Genomic DNA, 17,839 nt, shown 5'->3' on the forward strand with positions numbered 1-17,839 from the left:
AAGGACAAATAAAAACAGATCAACACGGTGTTTACCAATAATAGCACCAATGATCGATCACGGGGTAAAATGAGTACTGGGAATTAATAATAACTGGAGCAATGCGACAGTGTTGCCAATATGCCTCCGCATAGTCCCAAAACAGGTAGATGCCCTCGTTCACTGTCCTAAAAATAAAGAAGTTGGATTTAAATCCCTTTAGCTGTTTTCAAGTATCACATTTTCACCAGCCAGGACAGGTTTCACATCGATCGGTGAAGCGGTTTCAGACAAGGGATTTAAAAAAAAAAAAATCGGCTTTCAAGCTAATATGGCTGCCACACCACGTGACATATGACCTTACAAAAATGTAAACTCTGCATATGCATGTGTCAGGGATCACATTTGTGAAATTTCGTGTTGATCGGACAAGGTTTGTTTTTCTATTCAAGATGGCTGCCAAACCATGTGACCTACGACGACATCATTTTCAAACGATATGCAACAATGGTGCTAGATGATATATTTTTAAATTTAGCATCGATGGGGTAAGCAGTTTAAGAGATATAATTATTTAATATTTCCCTTCAATCCAATATGGTTGCCACACCAGTGACCAATGATATTGTCGCGTCGGGGATTAAGATCACCGAGCTGATGGATAGCCGGAACGAGCTTTAACTCAGAGGAGTACTTTGAAATTGGCTGGATTATCTTTTAACGCGCGCAGGAAGGTTCGAGGCCTTATCTGATTGGAAACACAGGGTTATTCCGAACCCACAAAATAGAAATGAACCATGACAGAAAGTAAAATTCAACAAATATAAATTTATTTACAGTAATGTAAAAGACAACAAAAGGTGAGGTAAACTAAAATTCCTAAATGAGGGACGTTTCCACTCAGACTCGTATACAAACAAGGGGAAAATATAATGAAAAAATAAAATGATTTGGTTATCGGCCAGTACCCAGTTTTGCGTCCCCAAATGGCTGGTAAGGCTTGCTTGTCGTTCGTCACCTCCAAACCACCGCACAGGAAGCCCACTAAAATTGCGTGGAGTCGGGCTCCCCGACGTCCCAACGTGAGGCCCCTCCCGCGATGCCGACTGCCTCTCCCGTTCAGTCTCTTTCCATAAGCGCACATGAGCCAAAGATGCGCCACCGCCCGCGACCAAGCCACAACAATGATGAAAATGCGAACACAGCCGTTCTCTTGAAAGCCAGCACACAAGGGAAATGCGACCGTCTCCAACGAACACCAGCACGGAAGAGACCAAGATGGGGAGACAGCTTCTCTTTCCTTCAGCTCTCGAATGTTCCACGCTGACGTCACACTCTGTCCAATCACCGAGCTCTTTCTCAATCATCCCATCGTGCCTCCACCAACCACAAAGGCTGGGGACAAACAACCACAAACCTCCAACAACCACAACTCCATTGAAACTTCACAAAAAACGTCACGAGTCATCAGGGGGTGGAGTCCAATCTTTGCTCCGGAATGTTCGGATGACATCTGCAATCGCGAGGTGGGACTTACGTGAAAATGCTGCTTCTGTCGGCCTTGGCGGCGCTGAGCGAATGAGCCATTTGTTATAGTCGTTTTACTGAGCCCTCAATTTCCTGGCTGGCCGAATGTAATAAAACCGAAGGGAAGACCACAGGAGGCAAATTACACACTGGGGAAGTAATATTTAAGCCCCAGAAATAATTAGCACAAAGCCACACCCCTTATGGCGACATGCAAACGCTCTTACCCGGACAGATGGCCTACTTACATACATTGAGACGCTTCTTCGCAACACTTGGAGCATGCTAATCGACACGATTCTATCTCGACTAAGGTATTTCATCGTTTACCCCACAATCGTAACACAGCCTCCTCTCAGTCCCTGACAGCCAAACAGCTCCTTAGCTGTACGTCCTGCCAGGGAGAGTTTCCGCAACATCCAGGCTCCCTTGGCCTCAGGCTCTCATAGCCTCTTCTGGGTCGCCAGGGGTCTCCATACTCACTGGTCACCCAAAAGACCACCCCTCCAACGGATTTCCAATTCCAGACACCACCGGCTGCCAGAGACAAGTTACCTCAGGGGGGACCGCAGTCACCACTCCTCCAGAGCTTAGTCCATTCCTGCAGACACACATAAGGTAAAAGGGACTCTCCCACTTGGTGCAATTTAAATGCTCTAATGGTGGTGAGGTGCTCCATGTGAAACAGTTCGTTCAATATTTGTAATTTTTAGTCGAGGGTCAGAAATAAAAATTCGTATTGGTGTCAAAGCGAGTGACCAATTGCAAATTAATTGTAAGATAATTATAGATGGTGTCATCCCAGCCACCATTCTGCCAACAACACAATAAATGAGTAATAAAAGGATTTTAATACGTCATTTTATCCACCAATAGAACATGAGTTGTGCATCCTCGTATGGGTGTGTTTCATTGTTTTGTAAATAATAACCAAGCGATGATTTACTGTTTGCTGATTGGGTGATGATGAACACAATTACCCTTTTGTGGAGAACAATATTCCTTTTGTCAATGAACACAGTTAATTTTTACCTTTTCCACCGAAGGTGGATGGAGGTTATGTTTTCATCTCTGTCTGTTTGTTTGTCTCTCTTTGTCTGTGAACAGGATATCTCAAAACGTTGAAGACGGATTCGGACGAAATTTGGCAGAGATGTAGCGTATGTGACAAGGACGAAATGATTCGATTTTGGTGAAGATCTGTTTTCGGATCCTGCTACTAGAATTTTTAAGTGATTCTTCACCATTGGGAGACTGTGCCAAAAACTATACTTAGCAGGATATCTCAAAATGTTATGGATGGATTTGGACGAAACTTGGTGGACAGGTTGTGTGTGTGTGTGTGTGTGTGTGACAAAGAAGAATTGATTCGATTTTGGTGAAGATATGAATATGGATTTGGACATGAGAATTATTTAATTTTTAAAGTGATTCTTCACCATTGAGAGATGGGGCTAAAACCAACATATAGCAGGATATCTCAAAACGTTATGGGCGGATTTGGACGAAACTTGTTGGACAGGTTGTGTGTCTGACAGTGAAGAGTCGATTCAATTTTGGTGAAGATCCGGATCCGGATCCAGCTAGTAGAATTTCCAGCGAGAACGAAATTTTACAAAAGAAGTGCCTCCGCCTGTATAATTTTTTATTCATAATTGTGACGTCATAGGTCACGTGGTACAGACGCCATCATGGAAAAACGTTACACCTCTAACGACCAAACCGCGCAATGGAAAAAATTGAAACATGGCTCATTGTCAGGTACTCACCACGGGGAATAAGATATGCTGATGGTGATGTCCTCGGTGCCTTAATTATGACGTCATAATTCGACAAGTACAATGCTTGATCTGATCAATGTGAATAAAACAAAAAATCCTCTGCAACTGTTTGTCCGATGGACACGAAATTTTCAGAATATGTGCGGCTCCTCCTTTAGAATTTTTAAAATGATAATTATAACGTCATAGGTCACGTGGTACAGACGCCATCTTGGAAAATATCGAAAAAAGTTGCACCTCTATATCTCCAAAACCGCCCCATGAAAAAATTGAAATATGGCTCATTGTCAAGTACTCCCCTTGCGGAATAAGATATGTTAATAATGATGTCATCGGTGCCTTCGTTATGACGTCATAGCCGGCGAAGCCGGTGTTGTGAATGAACGCATATGTATTATGTTGAAAAGCCAGATTTTGCTGGATCCCTTGAGAATTTCGAAGCTTTGACGCACCAAATCGCTCAATGGAGGCCGCCATTTTGCGGATGCGGAGGTATGCATAACAAATTGAAAAAAGTTCAAGACGAGTTTGTTTCACCCGTCTTTGTTTGATTCACATTCTTATGCACCTCTAATTTGTAATTAAAATACTTTAAGACCAACCTCGGCCGCACGGGCCTGGTTATCTTCAACGAAAATCGTCACCAAACACCGGAACCAATGAGATTCGAGCATTTGAAAAAATATTTCAAAAACCAAATCACTCAATGGAGGCCGCCATCTTCTGGATGCGGAAGTATGCATAAAAAATTGCGAAAAAGTTCAATAGGAGTTTATTTCACCCGTCTTTGTTTGATTCACAATCCTATGCACCTCTAATTTGTAATTAAAATACTTTAAGACCAACCTCGTTCCCCGGGCCCATACGGGCCCTGGTTATCTTCAACGAAAATCGTCACCAATTACCGGAACCAATGAGATTCGAGCATTTGAAAAATTATTTCAAAAAAGCTTATTACGCGTTTCGGAAGGTGAAACGGCGTCAAATATTCTAAAATTAAAGAAGAATTATTTTTTAGAAATCTCGCGGCCGTAGGGCATAGTTTTTCACGGCCGGAAATATCCGAAGTTGAGACGGAATTCACCGAATTAATCAAGAAGGAAATTTTATAAAATTTAATCTCATCCAGAATGCAAATGGTGTCATTTTGAACTAGGTACGGTACCTACTACACCTACCTACTACCAACTACCTAACCTACTGATGCCATCGTGATGGGTAAAATAGTGGCAAGGGGCTTTGGCTTCGCCGGTTCATTGCGGCTTTGCAGTCGGGTACTTGGAATACAACACGTATCGATCATTGTGAATTTTTTTTCTCAGCAATTGTTGGTCTGATGGGCAAGAAATTTTCACCATAGGAACCCCTCCTCATGTAGAATATTTGAATGATACTCATGACGTCATAGGTCATGTGGTACAGGCGCCATCTTGGAAAAACCGAAATATGTTGCACCTCTATATCTCCAAACCCTGGTGTTGGCTTAGCGGTTAGGGTGCCGGCTTGGGATCCTAGGATCCTGGGTTCGAATCCCGGTCGATCGCTGAATTAACGCCAGGGGGGTTGACTCAGCCTGTCATCCTTCCGAGGTCGGCAAATTGAGCACCAGCTTGCTGGGATGAATGATCACGGTGTGTACCCCGATTTAGAATAGGTACACCGTATCCCTGCGCATCGTAAGAGCGTGACCAAGGGCTGGCGGCAGGAAGGGCATCCGGCCATAAAAACATTGCCTCAAACAGGGAACCATGATTGTCATGGGGCCCGCAAGGCTAACCCCCGCTCTAGCGGGGAAAAATGGCCTTAAAACGATCATTCATTCATTCATTCTATATCTCCAAAACCGCTGCATGGAAAATATTGAAACATGGCTGATTGTAAAGAACTCCAAATGGGGAATAGGTGTTGTTAACGATGACGTCATTGGTGCCATAATTAGGACATCATAATTCGACAGGGACAACGCTAAAAGAACGGCAAATAGGTGAAATATTTGGGAGAATTGTGACTTTGATGATACAAGCACGAGAGTTGGCACACAGAGTATGCCCGAAGGAAGATATTTGGCTATAGGGCCATCACAGATTTGTCCTGTGACAACAATGGCGGCCATTTTTCGAAAAAGGATAAATCGGCGATGGCCCTATAGCCAAATATCTTTCTTAGGACATACTCTGACTGTGTGCCAAATGCCATGCTTGTACCATCAAAGGCACAATTCTTGCACCTATCTGCCATACTATTAGTCTGATCAGTTTGAAACGTATTGAGCATGATCTATGCAACAATTATATTAGAGAATATAATCTTATGATGTCATCGCTCACGTGGTCTGGCAGCCATATTGGATAAATGAAAAAAAAATGTTCAAAAAAAGAAGAGTTGGCTCACAACAAGTTGACTGCGCAGGGTAAGTATTCTATGAATACCATCTAGTTTATGTTATGTATTACAAGAGGAAATTAACATGTTAAAACGAATGTTTCTGAAATTCAAACTCTTTCTCATGAGAAAGGAAATCTGTTTGCAACTTGTGGTGAACATTTCCTCATTTAATCACGTTATGTTGAAGCACCAGGACACATCATAACCATCTGTTGGACACATCACGGTGCAGAAGTAAAATAATTTTTGTGGTTCGAGTTCAGTGATTCTGCTGCAGTGTTAGTAAACGGATCTGGGATGAGGGACTCGCTGCTGGTTTTGATGTTGATCCTTGGACAGTCCACCTGCTCGGTGCAGCCTGGGATTACCGTGCTGAGTGTATACGAGCACACCTGTGCGAACCTACCGTGTGAGTGTGGGACTAGGGGATCTACCTGGGTCTGGTGGATGACGGATGCAGATGTGGATGGAGTGGTTGATCAACAAATCAACTGTACTCGTACCAATTGCTACGATATCGACTGTGATCAAAAACAAAAAACGAAGATGAACCGTCATAAGATTTTACCAAACGGGGATCTTCAAATCTCTAAGGTGGAAAAGAGAGATTCTGGTCTCTACAGATGTCTGGATCAACCTCCCCAAGGAAATGTAACGGAGTGCGATTCCACATCATCATTCTGTCCTTCAGGAGATCAAGAGGAAGAGTCAGCAGAGGGTGTTACTCCATCTTCATGTGGAGCAGCTCTACTCCTGCACATCTCAGGTAAATCTAGAGGTTTATTTCACATTTTACATCTGGAGACAAAAAATATTTTATCATGGATTATCGTCGTGTTTCATGTGGAGGGAGGGCATGGGAAATCAAATGTATACCAAAGAATACACTGAAAGGTAAACATATGAATGGATATGGTAGCTGATGACATGACAGATTTGGGATTTCTGAGTCATGATGATGTTCATTTTAAGGGATATTGAGATTTGAACAAAATTTGGATCTTGAGATCTTTTCCCCAGCTTAGGTTGTCCTGCCAATTGTCCCATCAAATGCTCGTGGAGAGGTTTACACTTTTACATTGTCATTTATAACCAAGTAATTCAATTTGATTCCTAAAAATAATTGTAATAACTAGAACGACACTTGGTAGCGTGTGTCGTCTCACATTTCATGCTCATTCTGAACAAAAATGGACTACATGCTTTCGCTGCTCGGCGAGCACTCTCCGGCATTCCTGTTCCGGGAGCTGTTCCTCCGTCAGCTGCCTAGCCCGGTACGCCTCGCCCTGGCAAGCACGACGATCACGGATCCCCGTGCCCTTGCCAGGGAAGCCGACAAGATCTCCGCCGCAGGCCAGCGCATCGCAGCAGCGACCTGGGGCCCACCGCCGTCCGACGCAACACCCATGGCGCCCGAGCACCCGGCACGGTCGACGACCGAACTGCCGACGCAATTGGCGGCCGCTACACCGAGCCGACCACCTCCAGCACGACGACCGGGGCCTCCACCTGACCAAGCGTGGTGTTACTATCATGCCAGGTTCGGACAGAAGGCACGGACATGCCGACCCCCGTGCACCTTCGGCAGGCCGGGAAACGGCCGGGCCGGCGTTCATTACCAGCCATGAGCGCCGGCCACACGGGCAACTTACTGTTCATCACGGATAAAGCATCCGGACGGCGCTTCCTGTGCGACACCGGCGCCCAACTGAGCGTCATACCCGCCTCTGACCAGGACAGGCAGTCCGCGGTTTGCGGCCCCTCCTTGGTTGCGGCCAACGGATCGGCCATCCGCACCTTCGGCCCGCGCAACGTCACCCTCTGCTTCGGCGGCCAACGCTTTGCTTGGACGTTTGTAGCCGCAAACGTGCCCATGGCTCTGCTAGGCGCCGACTTCCTCTGCGCACACGGACTGCTGGTGGACGTCCAATGGCGTCGCCTCATCAACGCCGAGACCTTCAGCTCCCTGGTATGCACATTGAGCAGCTCCGCGCCGACCGAGCTGGCATGCGCCCTCCCGGCGGCGAACGAGTTTGCTCGCCTGCTCACGGAGTTCCCGGCCCTCACGCGGCCGACGTTTTCGGCCGTCGCAGTACGGCATGGGATCGAGCACTACATACCAACCACGGGCCTGCCGGTCTACGCCAGAGCCCGCCGCCTCGACCCAGCCAAGCTCGCCGTGGCCAAAGCCGAGTTCGACGCTTTAGAACACCTCGGCATCGTGCGGCGCTCCGATAGCGCGTGGGCTTCGCCACTACACATCGTCCCAAAGCCAGGGGGCGGCTGGCGCCCATGTGGCGACTACCGCCGCCTTAACGACGCTACCACCCCCGACAGGTATCCGATCCCGCACATCCAAGACTTCTCCGCCCGTCTGGCGGGACGGGTCATTTTTTGGAAAATTGATCTCATACGGGGATATCACCAGGTACCTGTCAGGGCGGCCGACATCCCTAAAACGGCAGTCATCACGCCGTTCGGCTTATTCGAAGTCTTACGGATGCCGTTTGGTCTCAAGAACGGGGCTCAGGCATTCCAGCGCTTGATGGACGGCGTGCTGCGTGACCTGCCGTTCCTTTTCGTTTACCTGGATGACATCCTCGTCGCCAGCACGTCCTGGGCCGAGCACCTCCTCCACCTCCGAACACTGTTCGGGCGCCTCAGCGAGCACGGCCTCATCGTCAACCCGGCCAAATGCCACTTCGGCACGACGGCCGTTGATTTTCTGGGCCACCACATCACCAAGAACGGGGCCGTGCCGCTGCCAACCAAGGTCGAGGCCATCACCACGTTCCCGTGTCCCCGCACCATAAAGGCCCTGCAGGAATTCCTGGGAATGGTGAATTTTTATCACCGCTTCGTGCCCCGCGCTGCTCAACTCATGCGGCCCCTCTACGAAGCCCTCCGGGGCACGCCGGCCAAGCACGACATTGCCTGGTCCGCAGCAATGGACGCAGCCTTCCAAAGCTCAAAGCGGGCCCTCGCCGACGCAACACTGCTCGCTCACCCGGTGCTCAACGCTCCCATCGCCCTTACCACGGATGCCTCCAACTACGCGGTGGGCGCCGTACATGAGCAATGGGTGAACGGGGTTTGGCAGCCACTCACTTTTTTCAGCCGGCAGCTCCGGCCGAACGAGCTCAAATACAGCACGTTTGACCGTGAGCTCCTCGGTCTACACCTGGCCGTCCGCCATTTCCCCCACCTCCTGGAGGGCCGACCTTTCACGGCGTTCGTCGACCACAAGCCGTTGGTTTACGCAATGGCCAAGGTCACGGAGCAGTGGTCGGCCCGCCAACAGCGCCACCTCTCCGCCGTGTCGGAGTTTACCACGGACATCCGGCACGTCGCCGGCAAAAACAACGCCGTAGCCGACTGTCTTTCCCGGGCCAGCGCGAACGCGGTCCACCTGGGCATGGACTTCGCGCTTATGGTGGCGGACCAAACCACCGACACCACGGTGCAAGCCCTCCGGGCGGCGGACACGGGCCTCCGCCTGGCCGACATCCCCTTCGCGGACACTGTCCTGCTCTGCCACGTCTCCCAAGGCCAGCCTCGCCCCATCGTGCCCGTCACCTGGCAACGCCGCATCTTCGCCTCCCTCCACGGCCTTTCCCACCCGGGCCGGAAAGCTTCCCAGAAGATGGTGTCGGCGCGATTCGTCTGGCACGGCCTTCGTCGGGACGTCCGCGATTGGACCAGCACCTGCACAGCCTGCCAACGGGCCAAGGTCCACCGACACACCCAGGCCCGGCTGGCACCTTTCACTGTGCCCGAACGACGTTTCGACCACGTCAACGTGGATCTGGTGGGCCCCCTCCCCCCGTCACGGGGGTTCACACACCTGCTCACCATGGTGGACGGGACCACCAGGTGGCCGGAGGCCGTTCCCCTCGTCTCCACCACCACCGCCGACGTGGCGCAGGCTTTCATCGCCACCTGTGTCGCCCACTTCGGCGCACCGGCGGACATCTCGTCAGACCACGGACCACAGTTCACCTCCGAGCTGTGGGGCACGGTCGCCCGCAACCTGGGGGTCAAGCTCCACCGTACTACGGCCTACCACCACCAAGCAAACGGGTTGTGCGAGCGATTCCACCGCTCCATGAAGGCCGTGCTCATGGCCGGCCTTCAAGACGGCGGTTGGGCCGACCGGCTGCCGTGGGTCCTTTTGGGCCTCCGCACCGTCCCCAAGGAGGACCTCCAGGCATCCACCGCCGAGCTTGTCTACGGCCAGGCGCTACGTGTCCCGGGCGAATTCGTGCCCGACGCTATCAGTCCCTGGTCCGCAGCTCACCAGCGCTCGGACCTCCAGGATGCCGCCCAACGGTTTGCCCCCGTGCCAACATCCCACCACGGTGACCCCCAGTCCTACGTCCCCCCCAGCACTTCGCACAGCGGAGTATGTTTTTGTGCGTCGGCCGCCATACGACGGGCCCTTCCGGGTCCTGCGACGGGACGACAAGTCGTTCGTCATCGACATCAGCGGCAGGTCGGACCGGATTGCGGTGGACCGCCTCAAGCCGGCGCACGTGGACGTCGACCAACCACCACGGGTGGCCCTTCCACCGCGGCGAGGCCGCCCCCCGTCCACGGTGCCCCCCACTCGACCGCCCACCACCACACCGGACCCCCCCCTGTCGCGGAAGTGGAGGGTGAGACTCAAGACGCCAATGGTCGGAAACAGGTTTTACAAAAGGTCACAACTTTATTAACTGGTTATTCACTTGATTCCATTTACCAAATAATACCGCATTATTCAATGGCTGAGATTAACTCTTTTCCATGGTCCTTTTCGTTCGGCTGATGTTCCTCCGCCATGGTCCCGTTCGTCAGAGCTCCTCGCAGCAAGTCCTCTCGACTCCAGCCGCAGCTCCCGCTTATATGGACCAACTCGACTTAATCCTCTGTCCGCTGAACTCGTAATCTCCTCTCCGCCGACGTCACCGGTCGCCTTCCTGGCGCCAGCTAGCCCCCCCCCCTGCTGTGAGTTCCTTTTATCAAACAATAGGGGGGTGCTCCAGCCTGGGGCTGTGACCAGGTGTTTCAAGAGACCATCATGTTCGTGCACATTCCTAACTCATTTACAAACCCGTCCCCCACAGAGTTTGCATGTAAAATGCATCTGCTTTGTTACTAGGTCAACCAATAAGTTACCAGTGCCAATTAATAAGTTACACTGAATTACACTTCCACAATTCCCTCATCTTTTTGTTTTTGTTTATATTAACCATTAATCTAAACATCAATATAAGTAAACAATCAATCACTACAAGTAAACATCATTACAAGTATAAGTAAATAATCATAACTTTGGTAATCAAATTCCCTTAGGCATACACCGTCATCCTGCAAGAATCACAAAACATTTCGTTGGTCATTGACTCCTTCCATATTGTTCAATCTATTGCATTTGCATCACAAATATATTTTCAAAACAACACTTCACCATCACCAAGATACAACAATTTCACTTCATTTTCAAGTTTTGTAAAGCATCTGCACCATCTGGCAAAAACGTTTGCCTCCACACAAATGTTGACTTTGTTTGAAAGGAAGGGCTGATCACTTGTGTTTGAATCCAGGTATGAAACATTTTCTCCTAATGTCTTCATAGCTCCTGCACTACTTCGTGTAGGATTTCGCTGTTGTGGTAACATTGCGGAGTCATAGACTGACCCTGCTCTCCTTGTAGCATTCTTGCCACTTTTTGCTGTAAACCATAGTAATTCCTGAACAAGGCCTTCACCCAGTTGTAGTTGACTTGCCTCCTCCCTTATTGTGAGTGGGCAGCAAGTATTGGTGTGACATTGATTGGCCAGCAAGATGTGGAACAGGGATGCCGGATGCATCCACAATGATGTTGGGACCATGGTGTTCAGGTCATTCATGGTCCTTACCAGGAGCAATCCAGCAGAATCGTGCACAGCTGTTGTGACAAGGGCACAGCCGTTTTTTGCAGCTCCATGCTGGTTCCCCGGACGTTGGTGAAGTAATAACATATGTCCCCGCATTTCACAGAGGTTGCAGGTAAAATGTCGTTGTCCTGCAACTTCTGATGTGGTGAATGTTCGAAGTCTTCGAACAAGAGTAAGTGATCGCCTTTCTTTCATATGTTGCAGTGTGATCCAGGCAAATGGTCACATAAATTTCCTTGGTGAAGGTAAGCATTCATCTCCAAGTTACACGGGAGAATGTCTTCATCATTCTTTGAGAAAGAGGGTGTATGCCACGATTAACTTCATTTTTTAGCCACAAATTTTCTTTCTTTCTTCTTCCCAATTCCGTTAGCAATCCCTTCAAAATGTGATCTCGTCTTATCCTTATGCTCAGTCATATCTGAATCTGCTTTCCGCACACACTGAATCAGATAGGGTACATCTTACCATGAAATCAGCATAATCATGTATATCTTCCGACAGTTTCACATTCAACAATTTGTTGTTTTTCCTTAACACAAAAAGTTATATTCATTTATATGCGTCACACAAATAATATTCAATCAGGTATGTATTTTATTACTAAACTAAGAATAGCATTGTATATGATTACAATCACACACGGGAATACCTAATTCCCAACAACAATTTTCCCAAACCAACAAATTAAGCATAATGTATTATTACCATAATTCCTCTCCACTTTTTCTTTTCCCTCTTTTTTTTTTTTTTTTTTTTCTCCTAACAGTGTGTCACTCGTGGTGATATGAGTTCATTGATATTGTAATTGACACAACTCATAACATTGTCGTTATGCCATTATCTTAATTCTACTGTATTCATTTGCAACATCACTTGATTTAGTCTTTTAATCTCAGTATTTATGTCGCCATAAAAGTCTTCCTTTTCTGGTTCCACATTTCTTTCCTCATTTGTCACTTCATGCGTTATCATCGTGTTGTTGGTTACCTTATTCAAACACACCGTCACTAAGGCTTTCAAGCAAGCCACCACTAAAACAATTGCCAATATAACTACTAAACCAACAAACAAGTCTGCTACTCCTTGTATATATTCATATCTATGACATAGTTATATGTCGATGACATTTAACATTATATACCAAACTAACAAGCTTCCTAAAAGGTAAATAAAGAAAATCCCTTAATATGTAACATAATCAGATTATTTGTCTTACCCTGATCCCCCTATCTCCCGGGGTTGAACTCAATCCCCTGATCATGAGTGTAGTTGTGATACATTTTTTCACTCATGCTGTATTAATATCAGCAGGTAATTGTATGTCATGTAGGCAAATAAATGTCACTATTCCAAGTAGGAATATCACATGTTGAAAATGTAATGTTTATCAATGCAAGGGGTGTTAAAATGTAATTCAAATGACTGTAAATCATGACTATCATTTTTCTACCACTGAATGTTCTGCTGGGCTGCTAGGTGCAGCCTCATTTTCTGTGGGATCGTCCACCTTAGCCCCATGTGCTTGCTTGCAATGAGAGGCATGAATCCAACTTTCTATTTTGGGTCCATATTTGTTTCTATTCTTATCAATCTCCTATGGTTTATCAATTCGTTCCAAGATACCGCAACCAAAGGTTTTAACCAAAGCTCTACCAAACTATTTCCAATTTGAACAAAAATGCCAGTGAAACAATGATTCGAAGGATTAACTTCAAGGGGTCAATAAATTTATTCTATAGCCAGATGTAATTTTCCCATCCAATAGTTTGCCTTGCCACATGTCATATTATAACACCTTAATAAACCTTCGAAAAAATGTTTCCCATCTCAACAAATTTCCTTTTTTACAAATAGCCATGTGTAACTTACGTATTTAACTACAATTTCCTCTCAATTTGTTTGGCCTAACTGGCCGCAAAAGTGGCTGCCAGCATGCAGTACCGTTTTTATCTACCAAGGAAGTGTTCCACACAAGACCTCTACCAAAATGTTGTTTGTAAAAACAAATCTGGGATTTCTGATTACATGGATGCACACTCTCAGGACATTTTCAGGCTGCTGTTAACAATCCACTACGATGACTTAATTCCTTTACCCACAATCAAATAATTAGTACAAATTGAGGATATTATCCCTATCACATTCTTTTATAGATTCATTATGTTGGATCTAATTTTTTCCAATAATTTTCCACTGCTGTAAGGCGGAACAATAGCTCTCATAAGTCTTAGTAATATCGTACTTAATTTGCCCAGCAGAGAATAATTTATTTACTATCCTTTCTCATCTGTTAACCAGTGACTTTGTTTAAACTCCAGAACTGAAAAACCCACAATAGTTCAAACCAGCAAAATTTTCTTTACTCTTTTCCCATATCATCTATGCCTAAAACACATCCATACATACAGCACAATTTATATGCTGATAAAATTCAAGTTTATATATATAAAATCCATGAGCAGAGTATTCTGGGAAGTTAGTGTAAGACCTCTCCCAAATTTGGATGATTTTGTACTTCCTCATTTCCTTTTATGAAGCTCATATCCATAAATAGATGTTATTCTCATATACATTCTATCAAAAATGGAATCCCAAAATTACTCACAATTTTACTATTAATTAATGGCTGCTCATAACCCAGCACATCAAAATTTTTTTTTTATATTCCATTTCCCTTTAGTCTAGTAGGAAGACTAGGTCCCCCTGCACCCCCCGGAGATATACTTCTAATCAGTGTTTCTAGATTTGAAAAAATGTGTAGAAAATGACTAGCTATGGCCCCAAGCTGTAAAAATGTCCCAAATACCATTTTTATGCAAATTACTGCTGCCATTATCAAAAAAACGATTTTTGACATATCTCAGCCAATATTGCAGATAATTGAAAAATGAAGGTGTCTAGACCCATGTTTTGAAGGGCATAGATCATGATAGAACTATTCATAACATGATTACATGTGTCTATGGTATACTAGTATGCATATTAATGCTGTAATTACAAAATAATCAGTTTTACAAATGATAAGGATACGTTAATACTGCAGATAACTTAACATGGTACATAAGGGGTCTAAACCCAGGTATTTTCAAGGTTAAATGTCAACAAGATGCTCCTGAGTCTTGCATAGGGGCGGGACATTGGCAGTAACATTGGTACCACTCAACTTTTCTTCCCACCATTGACTTTGTATTGCGAGAGATTTTCACTTGCTTATTTAAAGGTTTCTCACCCAGCCCACGTAAAATCTACCAACTCCTGCTGTTAACTCCCAAACATATTTTTTTATGTTATCCAATCACAGTGCAGAAATGACAGACTAGAGATCCAAATTAGTGCTGCTATAGCTGCCATTTTACATTTCCATCCATGTAACATGCGCGCTCGCGCGCTCGTATCAATTGGTAATGTCGCGCGCTCGTATCAATTGGTAACGTTGATGTTATTGAATACCTCAGTTGAAAGTTCAGTCTTCCATTCCATCTGTGTGTTGTTCTTGGTATTCATCCTCCAATCTAGCCAGGTAAGATGCTAACTATAATGTTACTCACACTCTTGACTTCAGTTTCTGCATGAAATCATAAACAGGCAGAATAACAGCTGAGCCAGCTAGCACCATGTTAGCTAACGTTAAAGCTAGCCTCATCTATGTACAGTATGTTCCTAATGTCGGTGTAACTTAAACTTTTGTTAATGCCAAACATGAGACATATCTGTTGACTTCTGTATATGAATTGAACCAGAAAGAGGCACGACAGCTGAGCTAGCTACAGTAACTTAGCACAATGTTTCATTGGCCTAGATAGCTAACGTTAGTGTGGAAGAATTTAGATGTTTTAGCTATTAGCACTTTTGATGCCACTAAACATGGTTTAGTCAGCTAAAAAGTACCCTAGTGTAGAACATGACTCAGAACCTCTGTTACCTCACTGAAAACTCAGAGCCTCCTTTCACAGGCACTTTTAACATCATTCGTGATTTCTTATTTGTCATTTAACAGTGATGGTAGACATCGACAGCAAGCATGCCCAAAAGAAAACGGAGTGTAGAACCTGCAGCCCAAAGCTCTCCTCCTACATGCATCCTTCATGTACCATCCATGTCTGATCATGGGGATTTCACGCCCCTCCGTAAAATTAAAGGATCTGCTTCAGAAAAACTGCAACTGCTTCAAAAGATCCGGGATAGACGTCTCAACCAACCGCATGACTCCCCATGTCATATGCAATCAGTATGTGATCAGATCCCGGCAACTCTTCCTGATGACCTAGAAAGAGTAGGATATCACAGCAAGTGTTATAAGCACTTTGTCCGCCACTTTCATCGTCTGGGAGATGATACAGAACCAGGGCCATCAACCTCATCATGGCATCACTCTCCTCGTAAACCAGGAGGTTCTGCTGAACCCATCTTCCCGCCAGAGTGTATATTTTGTGAGAAAGTTGAGACCAAAGATGCTCATCGCAATACTGAGAGGCCTACAACCTTCCCATCCTTTAAAAACAAAGAAAATGCATGGGAGCAAATCGAAACACGGGCTGAGAAAATGGGTCTCTATCGACTCCATCGAAAGGTGAAAAACAAAGACCTCTTTGCATGTGAGGCCAAACACCATCCGTCATGTTTTAAAGCTTTCCGCACAGCATTCTACAACTATGAGCGTGCGATTCACAGAGCCGAAGCACCAAAGGAGCAGGCTTGCATGTCAGCCGCCCATGAAAAGGCATTCAACTCAGTACTGGAACACATTCAAACCCAGGTCATCCAGCAGAATAAAGTTCTACAGCTTTCTTCCTTGCGCTTGCTCTATGTCGAGGAACTGAAACTGAATGGATATGAGAACTCAAATTATCGGTCAGAGAAACTACTGAAACGCCTACAGAATGACCCAATCAAGGAGCATATCCACTTCACGAAGGTTGATCATGACAAATGTGATGTCATTTCTTTCTGGCTTGTGCACAGCTCAAACATAACAGTTTCCAATGCTCTCGCACGAGCATTCACACTCGGAAGCACAAACAAGAACCAAAATGTTGCCCTCCAACTTCGCCAGGGTATTCTACAGGCTTTCAGAGAGTGTAAAGACCAACCATGGCCACCAACAGCTGAAGACATGGAGCTCAATCCTGAAGACATCCTACCTCCAGACCTTGTCCGCTTTCTCAGCGTGCTAATGACTGGCAAGGAGGGCATCGAGACAGAAAAGGTGAAGCGTCTGGTCTTCTCCATTGGACAAGATCTGTGCCGTGCAGTGTCAGATGGAAAATGGAAGTTACCAAAGCACATTCTCCTCTGTGTGACTGTAAGGCACCTGTTCCGAAGCAAACAGCTCACCACAATACTACACAGGCTTGGACACTCTGAGAGCTACGATTTCGCCTTGGAGTTGGAAACTGCTCTTGCCAAGGTCCTGGATGAAGTCTCAACTTATCGTACACCACAAATTGTGACAGGAGAGGGCAACCTTGTATTCCACTGTGAGTGGGACAACTTGAATAAAACCACTACCAGTGTGCACGGCAGCAACATTGTAAACAGTGCTGGAGGAATCATGGTGCAGGAGGTCAAGCCCGGGTTCGAGAGCAGCAAGGACCGAATGCTACCTACCATCAATAGGTCACAACAGCGTAGCCTGAAGGTCGACACACCAAAAACTCTCCCACCCTTGCACTTTACTCGCGTTGGCCCGAAGTTCCCTGAAGGCTCATCATTCACACCGCCAGCAGAGAATGACACAGTCTATGCCACTACGATGCAAGAGTACTACATCTGGCTCTTCATCAGATACATCGGAAGCTGTGGCCTGCAGCCTGTGCCTGGGCTAGGGGGTTTCACCTCTGCAACTGGTTCTCCCCCACCCAGCAAATCAACAGTCGACTACTGCACGCCTATCCACCAACCGATCACAGACAACGCAGTTGTTCGTGAGCTACTGAAGCGTTCCGAGGCAGCAACTGCTGAGGTGGGTCAGAGATGGGTCCTGAATACATTTGATCTGGGTGTCTGCATGAAAGCCCTTCCCATCATCTGGCGCTGGCCAAATGAATTTGCTAGTCATGTAGTAACGATTGGACCCTTCCACACATCCATGAACTACATCGGGATGCTCACTGGACACAAGATGCGTGGTTCTGGATATGCAGAGATTCTCTTTGAGGCACAACTAGTAACAAGTGGATCTCTCAAAGGTGTTCTCAGTGGAAAGGCCTACGCAAAGTCCCTCTTTTGCCTCAAAACAGTGTGTGA

At 46.4% G+C, this 17,839-nt stretch overlaps 2 protein-coding genes across 6 annotated transcripts in view; one reads left to right on the forward strand and one right to left on the reverse strand.

The window, feature by feature from the left end:
• The window catches only part of LOC137436754 (syntenin-1), an 881,728-nt gene that overhangs the window by 517,611 nt on the left and 346,278 nt on the right, over positions 1–17,839 (reverse strand). The gene's annotated exons all lie outside the window — the stretch shown is intronic.
• LOC137431027 (uncharacterized) overlaps positions 5,901–17,839 on the forward strand; it is a 64,819-nt gene continuing 52,880 nt past the window's right edge. The window contains exon 1 of the mRNA XM_078786788.1: positions 5,901–6,438. Within this exon, the coding sequence (XP_078642914.1) occupies positions 5,970–6,438 (469 nt within the window). The 5' untranslated portion in view covers positions 5,901–5,969. The remainder of the gene's footprint in view (positions 6,439–17,839) is intronic.

Source organism: Myxine glutinosa, chromosome 11 (assembly GCF_964187855.1).
Source record: "Myxine glutinosa chromosome 11, kmMyxGlut1.1, whole genome shotgun sequence".
NCBI lineage: Eukaryota > Metazoa > Chordata > Myxini > Myxiniformes > Myxinidae > Myxine > Myxine glutinosa.